Below are 20,748 nucleotides of genomic sequence, written 5' to 3'. Positions count from 1 at the left end.
TATACACAGGGGACTAATCACACAACAAGGCACAGCTGGGGAGAGCAGGGACCAGAATGAGAAAGGAACATGATAATTGGGTAAGAAGATAGTTAGGAGGATGTGGCAGGCAAAACACAGGGCAAGGTTGATGAGGCTAATAGAGGACAGGTTACCAACTGACTAGAATAAAACCAAAGCAAAGCAGGGATAAAACTAAAGAAAACACAAATGGCAAATGCAGTTATCACAATTTTTAAACCAGAGCACATTCAGAACACACACAATCCTCTATTTCCAACATGGATACTGAAAGAAGAGCTGCAAGCTATGATCATATAATTCTAGGGGTTGTTACACAAAAATTATTAGCTTTTCGTTGTCCAGATCGCCCATGTTTTCTACTTGTGTTAGGGAGCTACATAAATCTGGTTATAAATTCCATTGAGGAGGAAGGCAACAAGTTAAAATATTTTAACTTTTGACGGCAATGCTATCTACCATTACCATTACCGATATTCTCTGCCAGCCTCACCTAATTTTACCGTCCCGCTCTTGCCCATTAAAATGATATCCAGTTTGAAGTCTACTGTCTGCCTGAATCCATGTGAAAGCAGCAATATTTGTACCACTGATAGGTGTCTCATAATTGTCTGTTAACCATGTCTCTGTTGTAGAGCAGTTTATATTCTAACCGGGAGGTTAAACAAAACTGAATGATGACACACAGCTAACAAGATACGATAGCTTCCTCATTTGGTCTCTCCATCAATCTGTTCCTTCAAGGTTCAGCACAGTCAAGTACTCATTGACAGACTTTGTTTTGCTGATGACAAGACACAGACCAGAAGTTGAGTGAAGCTGAATAAAGTGTAATTCAAACAAAATGCTATTAAATTATTTGGCTAGACACCAGTAGATCTCCGGGGACAGCCCCATTTGTAGCCTTTCAAGTTTCTTATGGAGATTTAATAATAGATTGGAACAGAATAAAAATCATTATTTGGTGGCAGCTTTCACTGCTGCATCTTTATATCAAAGGGATTTATGAGCCAAAAAAGCAAAGAGGAACTGTCTGAACTCACTCTACACCAATTTCTATTCACAATGTGGTTCCTGCATCTATCCCGATGGTGCCTTTATCCATTCTTATCACTGTGTGAGGTAATATCCAACCGGACGCCTTGCTATCCCTGCACAGTTTAGCTAAATTAGATCATTCAGAATCTATGCCAGGGTCAAAAGATAAATATAGCGTATGAATCTTTTCCCAGTCACAGTTTGTAGTAAAATCTGGCACCTGCCTTTCTTTCAATTCACAGGTTCAGGCAAAATGACACAATTGTGAATCGGCGCTGCCGGAAATTGCCACAGCGACATGTACACCTGCATTCTCATTCCCAGTGTGGGTTAATGTGTGACATTTTCAAGCAAGCACGCTTCCAACTGTGCTGAGGCTAACCTCTGTTTTCCTTTTCGAGTCTAACATGACTTTTCATTTCACTCTTTGAGCAAATGAGGCCATTTTGAAAGACTCAGCAAGACAAAGGTGGCTGAATCATTTCCTGAAAAAAAAGAGTTATGCAGAAGCATAAATATATAGTAGGAAAGGTAGGAAATGAACAGGGAGGCTTCGTCAGGTATAATTTGCTGACTGGTATTTGGATTGGTAAACAATCATTTTTCTTCTGATTGTGTGTGTATGGTGACTGTGTGTGTCTGTAAATAAATGTAGGTCAGTCAGTAGGTCAGTTGTGACTTCACCAATCTGCCACCATTTGTCTTGCTGCTACTCTTCAAGTGAACATTTTGTTTGGTGTGTGTGTGTGTGTGTTTGTGTGTGTCAGTGTTCTGTCAGTAGTGTGCACATTTTAATCATAAGCTGTTATGCTGCTATGTGACAGCTTCCCCACACATGTAATGCAAATGACAGCTGCACAGTTAACACACGTGCATATAAACAAACGCCTACACACCAGCTCTGAAGATGAGACACACACTCATATACACAATAGGCTTGATGAGCAAGTGCACATAGCAGCTGCTTCAATGCCGAGCTCTGCCTCAATTGTGACTGGCTTATGCAGTAGCAGAATGTTTGTGTATTTCTGTGTATGCTGGTGTGTGTATTTCTGCATATGTGAGTCTGTGCGGACCAATGTCCAAAAGTAGGTCACTCATAACTGTTTTTTTAGGTCTTATCTGGTAATAATCTTAGACGAGCAGGAGGATGGTGGCAGTGGATGTGAAGGATAAATGATGAAAATAATTGAAGGTCCACATAAGAACAGTGGTACTGTGGTGTGTGGGAGGAGGTCTTAAAGAGAAACATTAAGGTGAGTGCTGTATGTGAAAAAAGTCATATGAAGCCTTTTGTGGCTCCAGAGGGAGTGAAATCTGACAAATTGCCTCAGGTAATGTCACTTGAAAAAGAAAAATATCTGTGGGTGTGGAGTGAGATCACTAGAGGTTAGCAGCTCTAGGCTCCATTAGCCATTACTAACATAATACACTGAAATCTCCAAACAAACGGTGATGTGAGTGCTAGAATGCGTGGATAAATACAGACGATATCTCTGGTTCTGCTGTGTCAGTTTTGATCATTTGATCTCTAAATGGGACCCTACCCAGACTAGATAAGGACATAATTTGGCCCAATTTAGGTCCCAGATCAACTTTTGGTTACTACAAACCGAATGAAGGCATGAATACCTCTAATTTGTGGGTGAGATACATTAAAAGATCTAAAAGAGAGAGGCATTGATCTAGGAATCAACCTATTTAATCTAGAGTTCCACAGGGAAGGGTTTTGGGTCCCTGCTGTTTTCATAATATGTGAACAATGTGAAGCCTACTTGTGTTGGAAATCTTAATGGGTGAAATTGACAAATGGTTAAAGACAATTTTGCATTCACACTACAACTCATATGCATTACTGAACATGTCTAAATGTGGCCTGAATGATAAGATTTCACTACATCCTCACTGTGTGTATTTTATTGACAAATGTGAGCAGGGCCTTAGAAGAGAAGGACTTACCCCTCAAATCTTATTGCAACCTTGTAAGCCACAGCTACTATGGCAGTCAGGACGAGACCAACAGGACTGGCACCCCTGGAGACAGAGAGGGAGAGAAAAAAAAGAGCGTGACAGATGCGTTAGGTTACACAGTATATTGTGTATACAAGAAAACGTGTACTGAATATATGAACCACTTCTCATTGAAGTACCCATTTAAGGCCAGTCAATCTGTGTCAAACAGATGTGAAGTGTCAGAGAGAGCAACAGAACAGAGCCAGCAGAATTTAGGATAGAATTAAAATGTGCTAATTAAAAAAAAAGTTTCCCCACACTTTCAAAAGTGTACCGAAAACAAAATGTGAATTTGATGTGGCTCCAACATCTGGTTTCAAGCAAATTATTATTCTCCTGAATACCAGAGAAGAACAAAGAGCAGTGATACTGGATTTTCTTTTACAAACCTGACTCTTTGATGATATAGTCAGTGAAAAGTCTTAATAAAAGCCAAATATATTCCAAGACAAACAGTTTTAAATAGATCCATTTTTAAACTGGCCTCAGCAATTGTTTACCCTGTAGTTCATCCCTGTGTAGACACAAATAAAACACACATAACACCGTGACCTACATATTCCAAATCAGAAAGTGGCACAGTGACGCAGATTTATTGCACAGAGTAAAGGAAAAACCTTAAAAAAACATGCACAGAAACACAGACAGACCGCACATGGATGATGGAAGTAATGCAAGTGGGCATAATTAAGTAAAAAACCTGCAAGTGCTGGACTAAAAGCTCTCTCATATGGAGCAGAAGTGTGAGTAACAAAAAGCTAATTTGTCACTTATTTTCTGATCTTGTTGAACCATATCATTTTCAATTAGGTTATTAAGGTAAAAACATAAGTACAATCACAACAATCAGAGCAGCACACTATGGGGCAGCTAAACAAGACTTGCTGAATGAAGCTTATAAAACTGTCCACCTTGACCTACTTAACCGGGCACCAGGATAAAGACAAAAAAAAGTGTAACTTAAATTCAGTGATTTTATAGAAGGTCAATTACAAGAAAATATAAATACAAAATCACAAATTTAATGGAGTTGTTCCAACTCTGATTTTCTTCCATGACAAAAATAACATTTAAAGAGCAACATGTATGTTGAACTTTTCACTGAACTCATACTTTAGATTAAATGGAAATTATGAAAAGTGTTAAATGAATGGGATGTGAAAAGTTAATATACATTTTTTGTATGTTTTACAAGCCTTGATGGCAGAAATTCACATAGAAATGTCAGTCTGTCAGTTGATACACCTCATCTCAACAAATATTGGATGCATTGCCATGAAGTTTTGTACAGACATTTGTGGTGCCCAGAGGATGAATGCTGAGGACTTTGGTGATCCTCAACTTTTTCTCTAGCTTCACAAGCATGTCAAAGTTTTCACTTAACTGGTGAAATATCTTAATATCTGCTACATGGATTGGCACCAAATTTGGTACAGACATTGGAATGAATCCTAATGACTTCTAAAAAAATAAGATTAATTAATCTAGATTAAATAAGAGAATTCCTCTGAACTTCACAAACTAGAAATAAACAAAAGCAGAGACAGTTTCACCATAGAAATCAAAAATTAAACTATTCATACTCAAAGACAAGTCAATATGGACACCTCAACCAAATGCAAGAACAGACCTTGGCATTACTGCGAACACTGTCACAATGTTCTGTCTTGCATTACAGTATTTTAATCGCAGCTCCACTCATAGGAAAGATCACTCTCTTACAATGTTACTATATTATGCAGTGGTTTTGCTGCAAGTCTGTGCCTGTTTATGTTGAACCTTTAGTAATCAGGCTCCACTTTGTATTTGCTATATTGGACTACTAGTGCCATTCATATAAAAAACCATCCTCTAACCCAGTTCTTCTGATATTTTTTTTTCCAATTATTTAACTTATGTTCAACCCTTGGTAATGAGCCCATGCAGATGATAATGACAGCATTCATACACTGTTATGTGTGACAGCTGTTTGGAGTTCATTCTGAATACTAGTGCCATTAACATGTAGTTTCATCCTCTTACAGGGTAATTTATTTCTGCTATTGAATAATAAATAGTTAGTTTCTGTTTTCAGTGTCATGAACTACATATGCTAAATTCATCTTCATGTACATTTCATGGTTAGACTTCATAGGGCAAATTTATATTTTGTTTACACACTGTAGATCAGTGGAAGACTGTTGTTTTATTGTTCCTTTGTGGGTTTTTTACAGATACCTGATGAGCATAGCAGACAACTTTATCATGAGTCCCATCCAATGTTTTGCAATAATTTATACTGATGCATTTAACATGTTAGAAATTGCTAATGCAAACTCCAAAAACTATTTTAATGAAAGATACCACTAGAGAGGGGAGAGACAGTACTTTTTGTACTGTAATGTAATTTCAGTGTAATTTGGGTGAATTGACCCTTTAATTGGCTGGGAGGCAAGTCCACGTTGACTTTTTTGTTAGTTAATAATTGTAATAATTTCTAGTATAGCGTAAAATCTTGCTAACTTTTTATTTTCATAGGTGGAACGCTGTGTCCATTTTTTCCCTCCTTGAAGAACCACAAACCAGGTCAAGACATGTGATGAAAGGTTTGGCACTACCTGTGACTTCCAAAATCACTTCTTTCAATTCTTTCAGCTATCTTTGACCTTTCTGAAAATCACAGGCGCCACAGAAATGTGACTGCACACACTGGGAGCTTTTTGTTCAGAGATTGAATATCGGAGGTCAGTCAGCACTTCCTGTTAGAATTTGTTACCTTCATCTCTTGAAAGAAGTCCTTGCTCTTTGATTCTGACACCGAATCTGACATTTACTGTTTATGTTCAAGATACCTGAAACATCTTATGGGATTCTGTATTGTGTTGGGGCACACGCCCATATATTCAGTCCATTATAAGTTGTATATTGATGGCAGAAAGACAGGAACAAAACTGTTGAGTCTTTGGGAAACGCTCCTGTGACTTTAGATTTCTGTGCCAGCTCAGTAACAACTGTGATTAACTTGGATTCATGGCTTTTGTTGACTTCAAATTTGACACACAACACTGGCTTCAGTGAATCCCACTGATTGTGACACCAATATGACACCATTATGAGTCAGACCTTACATGGTAATCTATTTAACCACTGACCCACATTACAAACCTTCATAATTACAAATGACAAAACCAAAACTGATCAGACCGTTGACTGACTTGCTTCTGCCAAACTGGAACACAATCCACATTAATCGGAGTGACGCTCCCCGGAACTAGAATTAAATGCCAGATTTATCTGTTCTTCTTTGGATACATTTTGTCCTAGCCTTTGTCAGCTACTAATTCACATCACAAATGTTCCTTCTATTATGTTAGCCTTTTGGTGTCCTCTTCATGCTGGAGAGACTTTTTGAAACTTTGCTGTTACATGATTTGTTATATGATGTGATGATCAAGATCGCAATGGAACGATCATCAGAGGGAACAGCTGTCAGTTTGGTGCGATTTAATGAGCAACTGAATAAATGAATCCTGATATGGATTATGATATATTTTTCCATTCTGTGCATCTGTCGAGCTTGTGCATGTCTGTAAGTCTCAGTCTGCATGCTGTTATCTAAATCTATGTGGCAATTTGCATCTATGGACATGAATGTGTGCTGTTTGTTTGTGTGTTTCCATATGTGCTGGCTGTATCAATCAGGCTGTAGATGCTCATATGCTGGCAGAGTGAAAATCTAAGTATTTGGAGAATGACACTGATTTAATTAATTTGCTCAAGTTAATTTTTTTTAATAAGACATAGGACAACAGTATATAGCCCCAGGTCAAATGTGCCCTTCATTATTAGGAATGAATGTAAGTTTGCAAAATTTCACAGCAAAAAGGGCAAAAAAACCCCCAATTTGCTACCTGTTGTCTGAGGCCTGAGGAAGTAGTTGAAAGGTTTTGTATTCACACGTAGTCATAGAAAATGTCAAATGAACAGGATGTGACTGATGTCTTGAATTGTTGAAAATTGACCACATTTGCATGTACAGCATGCACACTGGAGGCGAAGCATTAGTTATATAGTCTGCAGAAAAATGTAGGTCATATGCTCATCTCTGTGATGTGCTGGATGATTTGGATTGGTAGAGCTGGTTGTTGGATAGTGTTCAACCTGGGAGAAGTGCTTGCCTGCTGATTCAGGGCATAAAGGTCCCTGCACACACAATTCCCAAAAGTGATTCTCAGACAATGCTCACGGCAGGAGTGCAACAAAAGACTGACAATTGAAAAGCTTTTTTGCAGTTGAACTGAAGAACTTTCTCTTCCTCCGACTGTCACTTACTGACACATTTCACGCACAAAAGTTCACTTATATTTAGAAACATGTGTACACATTGACAGATTCTTTTACACATTTACAAATCTGTGCACACATTTACATATGGACATACAACTTCACAGTTCTTGTAGCCATTAGCAACTAGTCACTGCCATCGTTTTCATGTAGGACTGGACAATATGGCTCAAATCGAGATTAATATAACTATTATATTAAAATAAATATTATATTAGGGGATCCTCCTACATAGATAACTAGCTACTTTATATAAATGAAAAACTAGCAACAGAAAAATGTTGACAAGCTTGGGTCAACGAATACATCACTCGCTACCTTAACCAGAAATTCAACGTTCTGTTAATTCCCACATGGTCCCAAGATGTTAAAAGACAATATCAGTGAAATCCCCCAGTGTGGATGTTGGTGGACCAATGTTGTTAGATCATCATTATCATGTGAAAGTAACAAATTATCATGACATAAGTACATGTGCTGCTGTGCAGGTAAACGGCTTTTTGTAATTTTTGTTTGGTAATAAATTGTTGTCGAACTTTGTTGAGATCATGAAGGTTTCAACTTAATAAAATCCATCGCTGTAGTCAATTAACTAAACCCAGTTTCTTTTTTTTCTCAACCACACTGTGTTATAGAAGCAAGTTGTACAGAGGCTAGCCCGGAGGTGACGTCAGGACTTTGGCTCTGTACAGAGTGAAATGATAAGTCATATGACTGTGATAACATTATGAACTTATTGCCATAGTAGTATGATCCAGACACTACTTATTTGTGTGGAGAAATTCAAGTGGCAGTATTTCCATTCAACATCTACAGAAGCGGATGACTCTGACCCATTTTACTCCTATGAGGCAAATGAAACTGGCTTTGCAGGTTAAGTTGATGCGTGCATTGCTTCTGTAGACTACATTACAGCTAAATCATATTTACCCCCATTATTATCCTTTATAAGCTTGCATTGCTACATGTCAGACCAGGCGAGAGAAGTTCCTCAACTGAAAGTAGGTTAATAACATATATTCAAACTCACACTCTCCTTATTCCTCCTAATTGACAAGCAGCAGACGGGTTGCCTACGCTTTAAGTGCTGGCGTGTTGTTCACTGTTACTCTGACTTCTTAACATGACTCAGACGATACCTGACCTGCCTTTATCTTGAGAAAAATAGAAAAGTCTAATCCAGCACCCTGAGATTGAAGAAAAACTTTCTCATGCAGAAACACATACAAAGGACAGGGACATCTCTTCTTTCTTTCAGCTCTTATCTTTCATCACATCATCCTATCTTGCCTCCAGTCCTCCAGAGAGCCTTGCTGCTGTCCCAACTGCCCTTCAATGTATTCAAAGCACAAACCGATAATGTGTGACTGAAAAGCTGTAGAAAAACAGACAACATGATGTCTTCATTATTTGTAGATCCAGTGGTAAGGGAAACACCAGCATGATGGAAACAAGTTGCCTCTGTCTAGTGTCTACAGTACTTAAGGTACTTTACTATTTCCATTTTTCTCCGCATTTCAAAGGGAAATATCGAACCTTTCACTCAGTACGTATAGGTGACAGCTAGTTACTAGATTTTACTTGAATCATCCTATAACATTATGCATTTTTATAGATTAAACTATCCAATAGCAAACAAAGTATTTAAACTAGCTCCACCTCAGCCAGCTACAACAATGAAATGCGGCTTTATGTCTTGAACTGCTTAATAACACCCAGAACCCCCCAAAATCAAATATCATTTGTTTTCTTTATGTGTTGTTAAAGGTTATTTGTATGTTGAAACATTATGAGTATCACAGAAAATGCGACTGACAGCAATTGTAACTGGGGCCGACCCCACTGATCTATGCAAAATATCTAGAAATACTTTCCAACTCATTTCAACTCCACAGTTCTGCTCCCCCTCTGCATATTTGAAAAGTCTTGTTCATGTCTTTAAAGTCCACTATTGTAGATAAAAAAGTCCATATGCAAAATATCAGTCCTTATTAATGGAAATAACTACAAAAAATGGGGGGATGATGGGGGGCATGAACTTGAAATCTTTTGGATCATTGCACCAACATGTAGTGAAAGTCAATTACCGTAGGACCATGTAAATAATTCATGAAGACCCACCCTGTACCAACTGTGTGTCATGTAGACCGGAGATTCTGGCTGCACCTCTGAGCAAGGTCATTTTGCCTCTGCAATCTGTACTATCTCTACACTGTTTTTAACATTTCTAAAATTTCTTCTGGCTATAGTGCACTGCTGCAATACCCTGGTATCCCGAGCACTTCAAGGGCAAGGTTATTTTTGTTGTCTCCCTCAGGAGAAAATTGTCTTGGATAAAGGGAATATTTGTCACATATCAGCAGCCAGCTCGAAGCTTATTATAGGTCTTATATTAATGGGTATAGTCTGGTCATGAATTGATTTGACTGCATGTTTTACTCAAGTCAGAGATAACGGACTTAGATAACTGGACCTGTTAGAGGACACAGGTCAGGAGATGAAAAACTTCCTCCCATTTTTAAACTTATTTTAATGTTTTTTATTAGCATATCATATTTTTTCATACATTTAACACTATTTAACTTTGTTTTTGTACAGCTTCTTGGATAGGCCTTCTCTATTTTGAATGTACTGCACACAGTATGGGACTATTTTGCACACAGGTTTAAACACTAATAGCAAGCTAATTGTACCCATGCAGAGCTACAACTATGATGAAAAAACACAAGCTAGAGGAAGAACCGCCTCCAGGAGGAGTTACTGACTTAACACCGGCGGCTGCAGCACCACAGGGGTTCACCGGTGTTGTTGATCAATACCACTCAGACCAAAGTTAACACAACGGGCGCTGAGATTTCAAGATCCGTTAACAAGCACCACTGTGTTGTGATGTGTGAAAATGGATGGAAACCAAAGTATTACCACCTGCCAAGACACCTACACAGCTGAGTATAAGATCTGAATACATCTTCCACTAGTGGATTTAAAAAGTAGGTGATGGTGCACAGGAGAATATAAAGGTCATGCACCATGTTTAGCGAGAAATCTCAACTCTAGCTTGAATTTTGTGCAATTTACTCAAATAATAGGGAATAGAATACAATCTCCATGGTCTTAAGTGCTGTATAGCCAGGAGATGATGGAGATTTCCAATTTATTATGAAAACACTGACATACAGGTTTTAAGATTCACAAATGCGGAAAGCTCTAAATATGGAGTTCAGCTCTTCCCTGGGTGTCGCCTTCAATGTGTGATGAACAGGTCATTAATTAGTGAGTTAGATGTGAGAGATTAGCTACATGTGTGTGTAGTGTAGCTGTGTATCACATTACAAGAGATGCTTGTCATTTGGTTGTATTTATTCATAATATTTCCAAGTGTAAACCTCACATAGAAGAAGAAAAAGGATATTTATATGCAACATCAATCATGGGATGGACCTTAATTAATAATCCATCTGTCACTGTAATGGCTGGGTCTGTAGAAATTCTGTCGAAGTCTATTACAATATAATCTCTGTAAACAGATATCTTCATATGAATGCAGAATCTGTAGGCAACAGGACAAGATTTTGGTACTGGAAGAATTCTGGTTTCTATTTGTAGTCTGAGTAGTATTGACCAATCGTGTTTGAGCAGGCTTTGGTTGCATGCATTGCCAGTTGGACTGTAAACAACGAACCGCACACAGAACAGGAAGTCTTGGCCTGGTTATCCGTTATCCGGATATCTGTTGGCTACATCGGAAGCCCCGAAATATTGGCCGTTTCCCCTAGAGCCTAAATTGTTGTCAGACAGACAGCTGAGGGGTTCCGAGATTGATTACAATTAAACATTACACAGGCCCAGGAATATATCACTTGTTTTTAAGGAAAATGAGGATTCCTCACCATAAATGTAGTTATTTTAACAGAACTTATGATAAAATGAAGTGTAATTTTCAGATATTATTCTTTCAGCTGTGTTAGATTGGGTGGTAATATTCCTCAGTAGATCATGCTCTTGAAAGCACCTCTTTGAGATGCAAAAATGAAAAAAACAAACCCACAATGCCAACCATACAGAATTGTTTGTTTTTTTTATAAATCATATTTTATCACCAGTTTTAATTGTGGTTTTATGGGAATGTATGACATTCTTAATAGAAATGGCTAGAGGTTATTTCTGCATTAGTTGAGTTTATTATACTTATTTATCAGGGGCTATGTACAAAAGAAAACATTCATCTCACACAGGGAGAAGAAATTTATTGTACTAGATTTAGCTACTAGCTCATTTCCATCTGCAGTCCCTGTGCAGTCCAACTAATGCAATTAATACAATACCATTTCAAAATGCAATAAATACTAAATGCAAATGTGTATTGTGAGTTATTTTATTAACACCAGGTGAATATCTGAATATAAAACTAAATCCTCAAAGTTCAACATCTTATATTTACTAAGTATATCACAATGACAATACTGTTGCCATTTTCTATCCAAGACTTTAAAGGCTTGTTTATAAAGTTACCTATATGAGTTTAAAGGATTAGTTCACAGTTTTTTAAGTCTGTCCTAAAACAACAGTCAGGTGTCCAACTGACTTTTAAGAACTTTTAAGAAACAACCTTATATGCTAATATATTGTTTCACACACAAAACTACACACTGAAAACAAAAAAAGTGCCACATAAAGAATTGTCAACTTATAAAGATATTTTTGCAAATTAAAAACCCACAAACCCAAATATAATGACCCTACCCTTACAAACTAAACCAACTTAACTAACTTCTACTTTGTACCAAATTGAACCACCCTCTCTGTAAAATGTCCTAAAAATGAACTATTAAATACCTGCAAATTACACGGAAAATTTCCAGGAGATTAGTATAAAATTAAAGGACCTGTAAAATAAAGCGTTACTGAATAAAGAAATTAGAAGAACCTACTGTACTGCAGATGAAAAGTTGATCCAGTTTCATTGTTGTAATAACACATTTAAAGGTAGGAGGTTGTGATAGCATGAATGAGGTTTGAAGAGGACTACTTTGTTTCAGTACAGAAGGTTTCCTGCAGGTGTTTTTCCCAGGAAAAAAGATGGTAAATTCTGGTGAGAACTCTGGTGTTTAACCCCATATCTATATCTGTGGATGATAACATAACTCTGGAACTTTACATGCATCATGAAATATGGTTTTTAAATGATAAGTGCATGCAAACAAATGTTTAAATAGCACACATGCTGAGTGAAATGCAATGTGCACAGAAAAGCATTTACATATACATTAAAAGTATATACACATGCATATAGAGTACACTGCAGTAACAACAAATCTAATGCAATAAAAAAACAACCCCAAAAAGATCAAATGTGCAGGATAAAAATGTTCAGGATCAAACTTGACTTGAGGGGTGTGATATTCTCATATCTGACAGGCATAACAGAGATACATGCAGCAAGCTCTGTGGAGCTTTGTATACAGAAATACTTTTAAATGAATTCCATAATTCCCCACGAGCGAAACCACTGCTGTTACATAATTGTATCATCTCTCTTTGCTATTGCTGTTACTCGAAACAAAACAAAAACATAAATTTGAAATCATACCACAAGAACTATGCTGTAAACATGGCATGGCAAATGTAGGCACGAATACATGCTTTGACCATGAAGCTGTCTTGAGATGCATTTTACAGTTTTATGACTGAACTCTGTCTTTGCTGTTTCACATTCTACATATATACACACTATAGTATAAGCCCCAGATGAACAGAAACAGCATAGATGAGGGAGAGAGAGGGGGAGCGCAACGACGTGATTTGGCCCGGAGCAGACTGTGACCTTTTGAAAGTCAGAGCGTCGTTGTTCTTTCTCGCTCAAAGATACAGCTCCATCCCACAAGCACAACACATGATAAAGGTCCATGATGTAACTCAAGGGCAGCATTCACCACACTGTTAATCACTCTGGTTATGTTATGCTGATAGGATAAATGAACTGTCCCACTGTAGAGTGAACTGGAGGGGGTCTGAGATGTAGTATGAGAAAATAGGACAAGTGGACAGGGCACAACTTATTCAAATTCATACATTTTTCTTACGCATTTGCTGCACTGCCCCAAGTTATGATCCTTAAGATTTTCATTGCATCAAACCCCAGTTTTGATACTATTTCTGGCCAGCATTTTTCAACAACTGCAATTCAGTGTATCTGAATTCAACTGCTTCTTTATCTAGTTGCTCTCATTGTTTCTGGCCGACTCTGCCTTTCCCATGCAAGATTCATATTTCATACCCACGCACAAGGGATTAATAAAAAATTATGCAGAGGACAAAAGCAGGTGCATGTGCAAAATTTAATTTCATGTAGGACACAAGATTCAATAACTATATGACAAGTCAGACTATTTTCTTTAGTCATCTGTTTTTAAAACGTGACACAATGAATCCTCTTTGGGTGCAATGCTAACAGACGCTTCCTCTTTGTCTGTAGCATTTGTGACAAAATAGCCACTTATGGCTACTTTGAAGACTACTAAGTAGCAAATATAAGGCTGTCTATAAAGATTCTCAGTCATCCAGGTCATGGTTATCCAAGGAGGGTTGAATCTAGGGCAACTGGACTTGGTTGTAGGTACTTGAAGACATTTCACCTCTCATCCAAGGAGCTTCTTCAGTTCTAACTGACTGGTGGGAAGTCCCAAGTAATTAACCTCAGTGGGGTCATTATCAACGTTATTGACACCACTTGGTTCATCAGTGCCTCTGGCTGTTATAACAACAGTCAGTAGAGTCATTATGGGTCATCTGAGGCCAAGTTTAAAGAGCAGTTGTTGGAGTTGTCACATGAGACCAAATGTGAAAAGTTGTTAAGTCTCCTGGGAAGGGATGAAGGACAGCATTGTAGGTGGGGGATAAGTGGTGTCATAGACTTCCTTCTCTGTTGAGTGATGGTTTCTCTACTTTGACGTAGATGGCCTCCTTCACTCCTCTTTCAAACCATCTGTCCTCCCTATCCAAAATATGTATGTTGTCCTTGAGAGAGTGTCCCTTATCTTTCAGGTGTAAACTGCTGAGTCTTGACCTGAGTCTCGAACTGAGGAGTTGGCCCTCCTGTGTTGAGTCATGCCTTTGTTTAATGGTTGTTTAGTTTCCCCAATATATAAGTCTGTGCATTCCTCACTGCATTGGACTGCATACACTACATTGCTTTTCTTGTATTTGGGGGCGCGGCCTTTCGGGTGGACCAGTTTCTGTCTTGGTGTGTTGTTGGGTTTGAAAAAACAGGGATCCGGTGTTTGTTGGAAATCCTCCCAAGTTTCAAATACAAGGCTACTTTTTACAAAAATAAGACTATTTTTTATTTATATGGGAATAAGTGTATCTGGCATTGTATTCTTTTCTTCCTTCTTTTTATGTCTGCCTTATAAAGCACTTGCTCGTAATTGCTTGTTTTGAAGTGCTATATAAAGAAACTTTATTATTATTATTATTATTATTATTATTATAAGGCAATTTTGCTGCCCCGAGTGGTCAATTCAAGAGTTATTTGGAATAAAACTGGGACCAGTATTATTATTATTATATATTATTTTTTGTTATAACCTACTTTCCAATTTAGACCGAAACTGGCAGTGTGTGATTTCATTGTCTCACTGGTACCTCAAATAACACGCCCCCCCCACCACAGCCCTCACACACTGCCGGCTTCGGTCTGGGCGTGGCCATAGGTGTGTTCAGCAAAGTGTTCAGCTGCATGAAATAAAGTTTTAGCAGTGAGCAACATTTATCTGTAAACATTGAGCTGACAGGAGCAGGTATGACATGCACCAAACAAAACACTGTACAGACTTGTAGAAATACAAATTTGTTTGGGACTACTTCAGTTTGGTACTGCAATACCTTCTCTGGAGTGATGCTCCATGCAAAAATACATGACCCATGTAACCACAAAAGGGAACGTCATGCAGCAATTTTAGCTCCAATCTTAGTTATTTAGCAGCACGTTCATGTATCAGTTTAAGTGCATCTGCTAATGTGTGTCAGCTAATCTCCTGTCCAGGTCACACAGAAAAGGACAGTAAGTGGTCTAATGTGTGGGTGAAACTGTCTGGCACAGTGAGGGGCTTGAGGGAGTGGAAGGGGTGTGTGTGTGTGTGTGTGTGTGATCCTTCAGAAATATAGAAGTACTCTCAGTCACGGTGAATAATGTCCTCGAGGGTTTTATATCTTTTACATTTTGGTTAATGACACAGGTGAAGTGCATATTAAGAAAAGATGAGAGAAGACAACAGTAATCACCCAGAGCATTGCTGGCATAGCAACCAATAAAACAGCAATAAAATGATCAATGACTAGAATGCAACTCTAGCAATGAGATTGCTTTTTTAGTAGTTGTGTGCGCAGGGTGAATATTTTGTTAATTATGAGTATCCAGTCTTGTGGTCATGTTTGAAAGATAACTGGTCACTCTCAATTAGATGATCAAATAATACAGTGGCAAAATAGAGCAATGTTTTGATGTGCAAGTCCCTCAATAGTTTGTATCTCGTGTTCTACCGTACTGTACCAGCATGCACATAAAAATGCACATGCATTGCACAAGCATGAGTGTCACATGATACAAATGCCTTGGCGTTTGGCTAGACGAGAAATTTACATTCAAATATCATTTGCACAACCCTGTTGGTAAACTGTGGCAAAAAATTGGCTTCTTTTACAGAAACAGAGACACCTTTCCAATGTGTAGTAAGAAGAGGATCAGGATTGGACCAGTTATGCTGGTGTTGGATTATGGTGATGTAATCTAAGGGCATGCCTTTACCTTCACATTTAAGCCCCTGGACTCTGTAAACCACTCAGCCCTTAGATTTATTACAGGTGATAGCTTATGCTTATGCTGCTGTTTCACGTGTCTATTCTGAAATGGGAGAGTTAGCTTTTAGTTCTTGTGGCCAAAGCACCTGGAATAAACTTCAGCACACCCTGAGGCTTGATACACTTGTTTCTACTGGGCAATTTAAATTGAATAACTGTATTTCAACTTGTAATTGTTTGAATTATCTTTTACCATGTATGTATATATAAATGTTCTACTATCTTACTATTATTTATTGTGCTATTGTTAACTCAATGTCATTGTAAATGAGGACGACCTCAATGACTCATGAGATTAAATAAAGGTTATGTATGAATAGTCATTTCAGCTGGTGGTGGGAATGCTAGAAATGCTCATGGGCATCTTCATGTATTGGTTGATTTGCATTGCCGTTTTTGTATTGTTGCTTGTTCTGTGTCTCCTGTCTGGGACGTTCAGTCCCGTAGGTTGTTTCTCTCAGGCTTGTGACACTGGTTGCCTTGCATGTTGATTGCTGAGGCCACACCGCTTCCATTTGTGGAGGCTGCATGTGTGTTTTCACACATGGATCCTATTGTATAATTATATGGTCTTGTCACTGATTGGACTTTGGGTCTCACCTGTTATTGGGTCTCAACTATATTTCTTTTGCTCTCTATGCTGATGATGGCTTTAAGCTGAAACGTGTTCATTTTCTGTCCACAATTAAAAAACACAAGAAGATGGATTAGTGAGCGCTGTTGTTTTGTTTTGTTTGTTTAGTCTTTATCATAACTGTGCACCCGATACAATCTTAAGATTTGGAGTTGTGCGCACCGCTGCGTAGTACCAATGCTAGAAATGCAGCAATAAAAGGAGAAGAAGCCGACAAAGAAGTCAATGTTTACATGCAATGCACATTTCAAAACATTCCTGAACGTAGCAATTCCCTCTTGAATCTGGAAACAGTAATTAAAAAAAAAAAACAATGTCCACTTACTCGCCTGCTCTGGAGCATTAGAACGTATCACATGGTCTTCATCAGCAGATGGAGTGTGCTCTGTTGTGAGAACTGTAGATGTTTTCCATTATTCAAACCAAGATCATTTCCAAGATCAGGAATGAACTTAAAAGCTGAACTTTTAAAGGAATAGTTTGATTCCCTTATTCACTTTGCAAAGAGTTAGGTTAGAAGATCCAAACCACTCTCATGTCTGTGCAGTAAATATGAAGCTGCCGCCAGCAATCTCTTAGCTTAGCTTAGCACAGAGGCTGAAAACAGAGGGAAACAGCTAGACTGGCAGAAAATTCCACCTACCAGCACCTCTAAATCTCATTTATTGATATGATATATCTTGTTTGTGTAATCTCTACACAAATAGAAGTGTAAAAGTGACCAGTTGTAGTTTTTTGGGGAGTTTCATGCTGAAATTTTTTTCTGTCCAGGAGCAGTGACCTCTTGGAGTCTCTGCTTGTTGCCTGGCAACCTCACAGTGACAGCAAGACTTCAGGAAGTCACTGTGGCCAGCCAAGAAATAGTCTGGGAAATGACCTCCTGTAAAAAACCAACATGTTGATCTACACTTTGGTATTTGTACTGATTAAAGAGACAAGATATAACATGTTAATTAGTGAGCTTTAGAGGTGCTGTGAGGCAGATTTTGTTACCTTTGGATAGAGCCATGCTAGCTTTTTCCTGCCATTTTAAGTCTTTATGCTAAATTAAGCTACACTATTTGGCTGCTGCCATTAACTTCATATTTAAAACACAGATATGAGAGTAGTGTCAATCTTCTCATCTAACTCTTAATGAATCTCCCAAGAAGTCAAACTATACCTTTAAGCCAACAAGAAGTCTTTAAGTCAAGTCCTCCATAATAACTGAGCAATCTCTACCTGCTGATGAAACAGAACGGGCAGGTAAGTAGATCTTGAGTTTAGTTTGTTTTGTCAAATTTCAAAAAAGGCTTTGCAAATGTTTCAGAAAGTAGGAAATACATTCAAAATGTTCGCAGGATTCACATAATGCATTAATCGAAAAACAAAATACTAATTGGGATGTCTGTAATCATCAAGCACTGTAAAAATCTCCTGTGTGCTTGTACAAGTTGATTGATGTGAACACTATTAGAGCATTATTAGAGCAGTGGATACAGTCCGTTCAAACGTTAAGGGTAAAACCACAGAACTATTTTTAGAGCTTCTATTTGTTATATTGTAGATCCTTTGAACAACTACACAGGGACAGCAGGATGATGACTGGAGACAGCAGAACATGTTGAGGAAAGGTCACTACTGTTTCTCAACTGATGGAATAAAAGAGGGATAGAGAGAGAGATGAAAGTAATTGGAGGGACACAAGTGAGTTACAGAGAGAGGAGGTTGTAGGGAAATGAGGCCATCATCGGCCTGATCACTCGAAGAAGAAGATACAGAGCTAAAAGTGAATTAAATTCAAAACAGAGAGAAAATGGGTCAAAATTAGTCACAACAAAAATGACTGTAGAGGCAGGAAAATTAGGGATGGAGTCCACGTAGCTCTGTGTGAGGAAGAGTGGGGGGCTAATAGTTTTTATCAGCAGCAGGCTCGCCAACCCTGAGGCGCTCGTCTAGCAACTACGCACACCGGGCTGCGAGTGATGTGGTCACAGTTGTCATAGAGACGAGGCACACATTTAAGTTTTACCTCCCCACCTTTTCATGAGGGAAGTGATTTGCAACTTAGAGAAAACAGCATTTTTCATTTACAGATCACAGCTTATTATCTACGCCACTTCTGCATGCTCTCACTTTATTTAGAGCGTCATTTAACGTACATCAGCACTTTGCCAGCCAGGTTGCGGCTCATTTTTCTTTACCTTAATTTTGTTTATGTGTAAACAACTCCTCAGGTAATGTTTAATAAAAAACCTGGTAAAAAAAATATCTTCCTGCTGATTGTTGTTATCATTTATTAAAGTTAATTTCAGACCTCTGCAGAGACTTCAAAGTATGCTCGTTTACAACAGATATATTCATGAACTTGACCTGTTTTCCTCCCACTTACATGAGTGCCAGACCGAGGTAGTTGGCAGTGCTGCCCCAGTACATCGGGTTCTCTGTGATGTTGAAGGGAAAGCCTGTCACCTTCTCGTCCATCAGGATGCCAAAGTAGTCACCTGGAAAATCACAAACACACACACACACGCGCACACGCACACACAGCGAGTTAATGCTGTAACTGGTTGAGATGTGAGGATTTTGGCTCTATTCAACACAAACACTGCATTTCATCACAAAACTCTGTTAATTTTTAATTGCCGCTTTTTGTGTTCAGTGTTCAGTGTTCAGAGGCTGGATCCTATCCTAGCATACACTTGGCGAGAAGCGCATCTCTGGAGGTGTAATAGTCCCAAATGTGAGTCCTGCCACCTGTCTATCAAAAGTGGACAGGGATTCAAAGCCAAACTTGGTGGACTACCTCACACTGTTGCCATGGTTCCATGATATATCAACAACATTGATACCTAGTTATAAACTTTGATTGTACAACTCTAATCAGAAGCATTCTGGCCAGCTTGACTCACTGTGATGATCATCTTTTGACATGTTTCTGACAGAAGAACAGGGGACACTCAGTTCAGACTGGATGTACTGCCAAAGGGAACGCGACTTTGGCACCACACAGGCATGTTAATGCTACACTGTCTGCTCAACCATCACCTGGCTGCTACTGATGTCAACAACATGACCGCATTGAGATGACCTCATGTGAAAACGAAGGTGAAACTTTGATTATGTGTCAACACACGAAGCAAGAAATGAGCCAGATAATATTAAAGTTGAGCCAAATTTGAATTTTTCTCACTTTTTGGGTGGAGAACTATATATTTTAATGATCCTGCAGCTATTGTGCCTATTTTTCAATTTTTCAAAACAGGATTCAAACATTTTTGGACAGACTGTATCATTGGACACAATGTCTATGTTTCAAGCATCCAGGTGGGCGTTTCCCTTGGCATGTGGCTGATAATTGAGAGCCTGCATTGCTAGGAGACAAGCTGTCAACTTCTGCGGTGTGCTACTGATTTTAATACTGTATAAACTCTCTGTTTCAAGCTCCGTGGCTTTCAGTCATTACTGAATAAAGCTGTCTGTCTTTATACAGCAAGTTTTAAGACGTTTCATGCTGTTAAGTTTGTATTCCACTCAGAAAGTAGATGCTGGTGAGCCTAGCTTGCTAACATTAGCACTTACTGTATTTACACTGAGTCTAGCTTGTCTAGCTTGTTTTTAGTCAAGCTAGCAGTGTGGTTCTGGAGATGGAAATGATCCACCACTGTCAGACTGAAATACCTCAGCAATTATTGGATAGATGTCCATGAAATTTTGTACAAAACACTGATGGAAGGATGGCTTTTGGTGTGAGACACCTGCTTTTAGGCTCTGACAAACAAATCAAACAAATCTCACATCAAGTCTTTGATGAAAAATATCGCTATAAAGAATATATAGGCATCCACTGCACATAGGACACAGAAGGAAAAGCTTTACTC

At 38.5% G+C, this 20,748-nt stretch overlaps 1 protein-coding gene and 1 long non-coding RNA gene across 3 annotated transcripts in view; one reads left to right on the top strand and one right to left on the bottom strand.

Annotated features, from left to right (window-relative positions):
* The window catches only part of pemt (phosphatidylethanolamine N-methyltransferase), a 74,062-nt gene that overhangs the window by 2,987 nt on the left and 50,327 nt on the right, over nt 1-20,748 (bottom strand). Inside the window, exons 5-6 of the mRNA XM_067576094.1 lie at nt 19,260-19,371; nt 3,019-3,093 (exon numbers count right to left, since the gene is read on the bottom strand). Coding sequence (XP_067432195.1) covers nt 3,019-3,093; nt 19,260-19,371 — 187 coding nt within the window. The remainder of the gene's footprint in view (nt 1-3,018; nt 3,094-19,259; nt 19,372-20,748) is intronic.
* Nucleotides 1-20,748, top strand: part of LOC137171903 (uncharacterized) — a 60,253-nt gene that overhangs the window by 33,559 nt on the left and 5,946 nt on the right. The window contains exons 3-4 of one of the 2 annotated variants that reach the window (XR_010924833.1): nt 5,590-5,657; nt 16,100-18,205. This is a non-coding gene — a long non-coding RNA (uncharacterized lncRNA). Of the gene's footprint in view, nt 1-5,589; nt 5,658-16,099; nt 18,206-20,748 lie in introns of those variants that run through there. The other variant, XR_010924832.1, reaches the window with a different exon arrangement.

The sequence above is a fragment of the Thunnus thynnus genome, chromosome 20 (assembly GCF_963924715.1).
Source record: "Thunnus thynnus chromosome 20, fThuThy2.1, whole genome shotgun sequence".
Lineage (NCBI taxonomy): Eukaryota > Metazoa > Chordata > Actinopteri > Scombriformes > Scombridae > Thunnus > Thunnus thynnus.
This window is presented reverse-complemented; position numbering and strand designations above follow the sequence as displayed.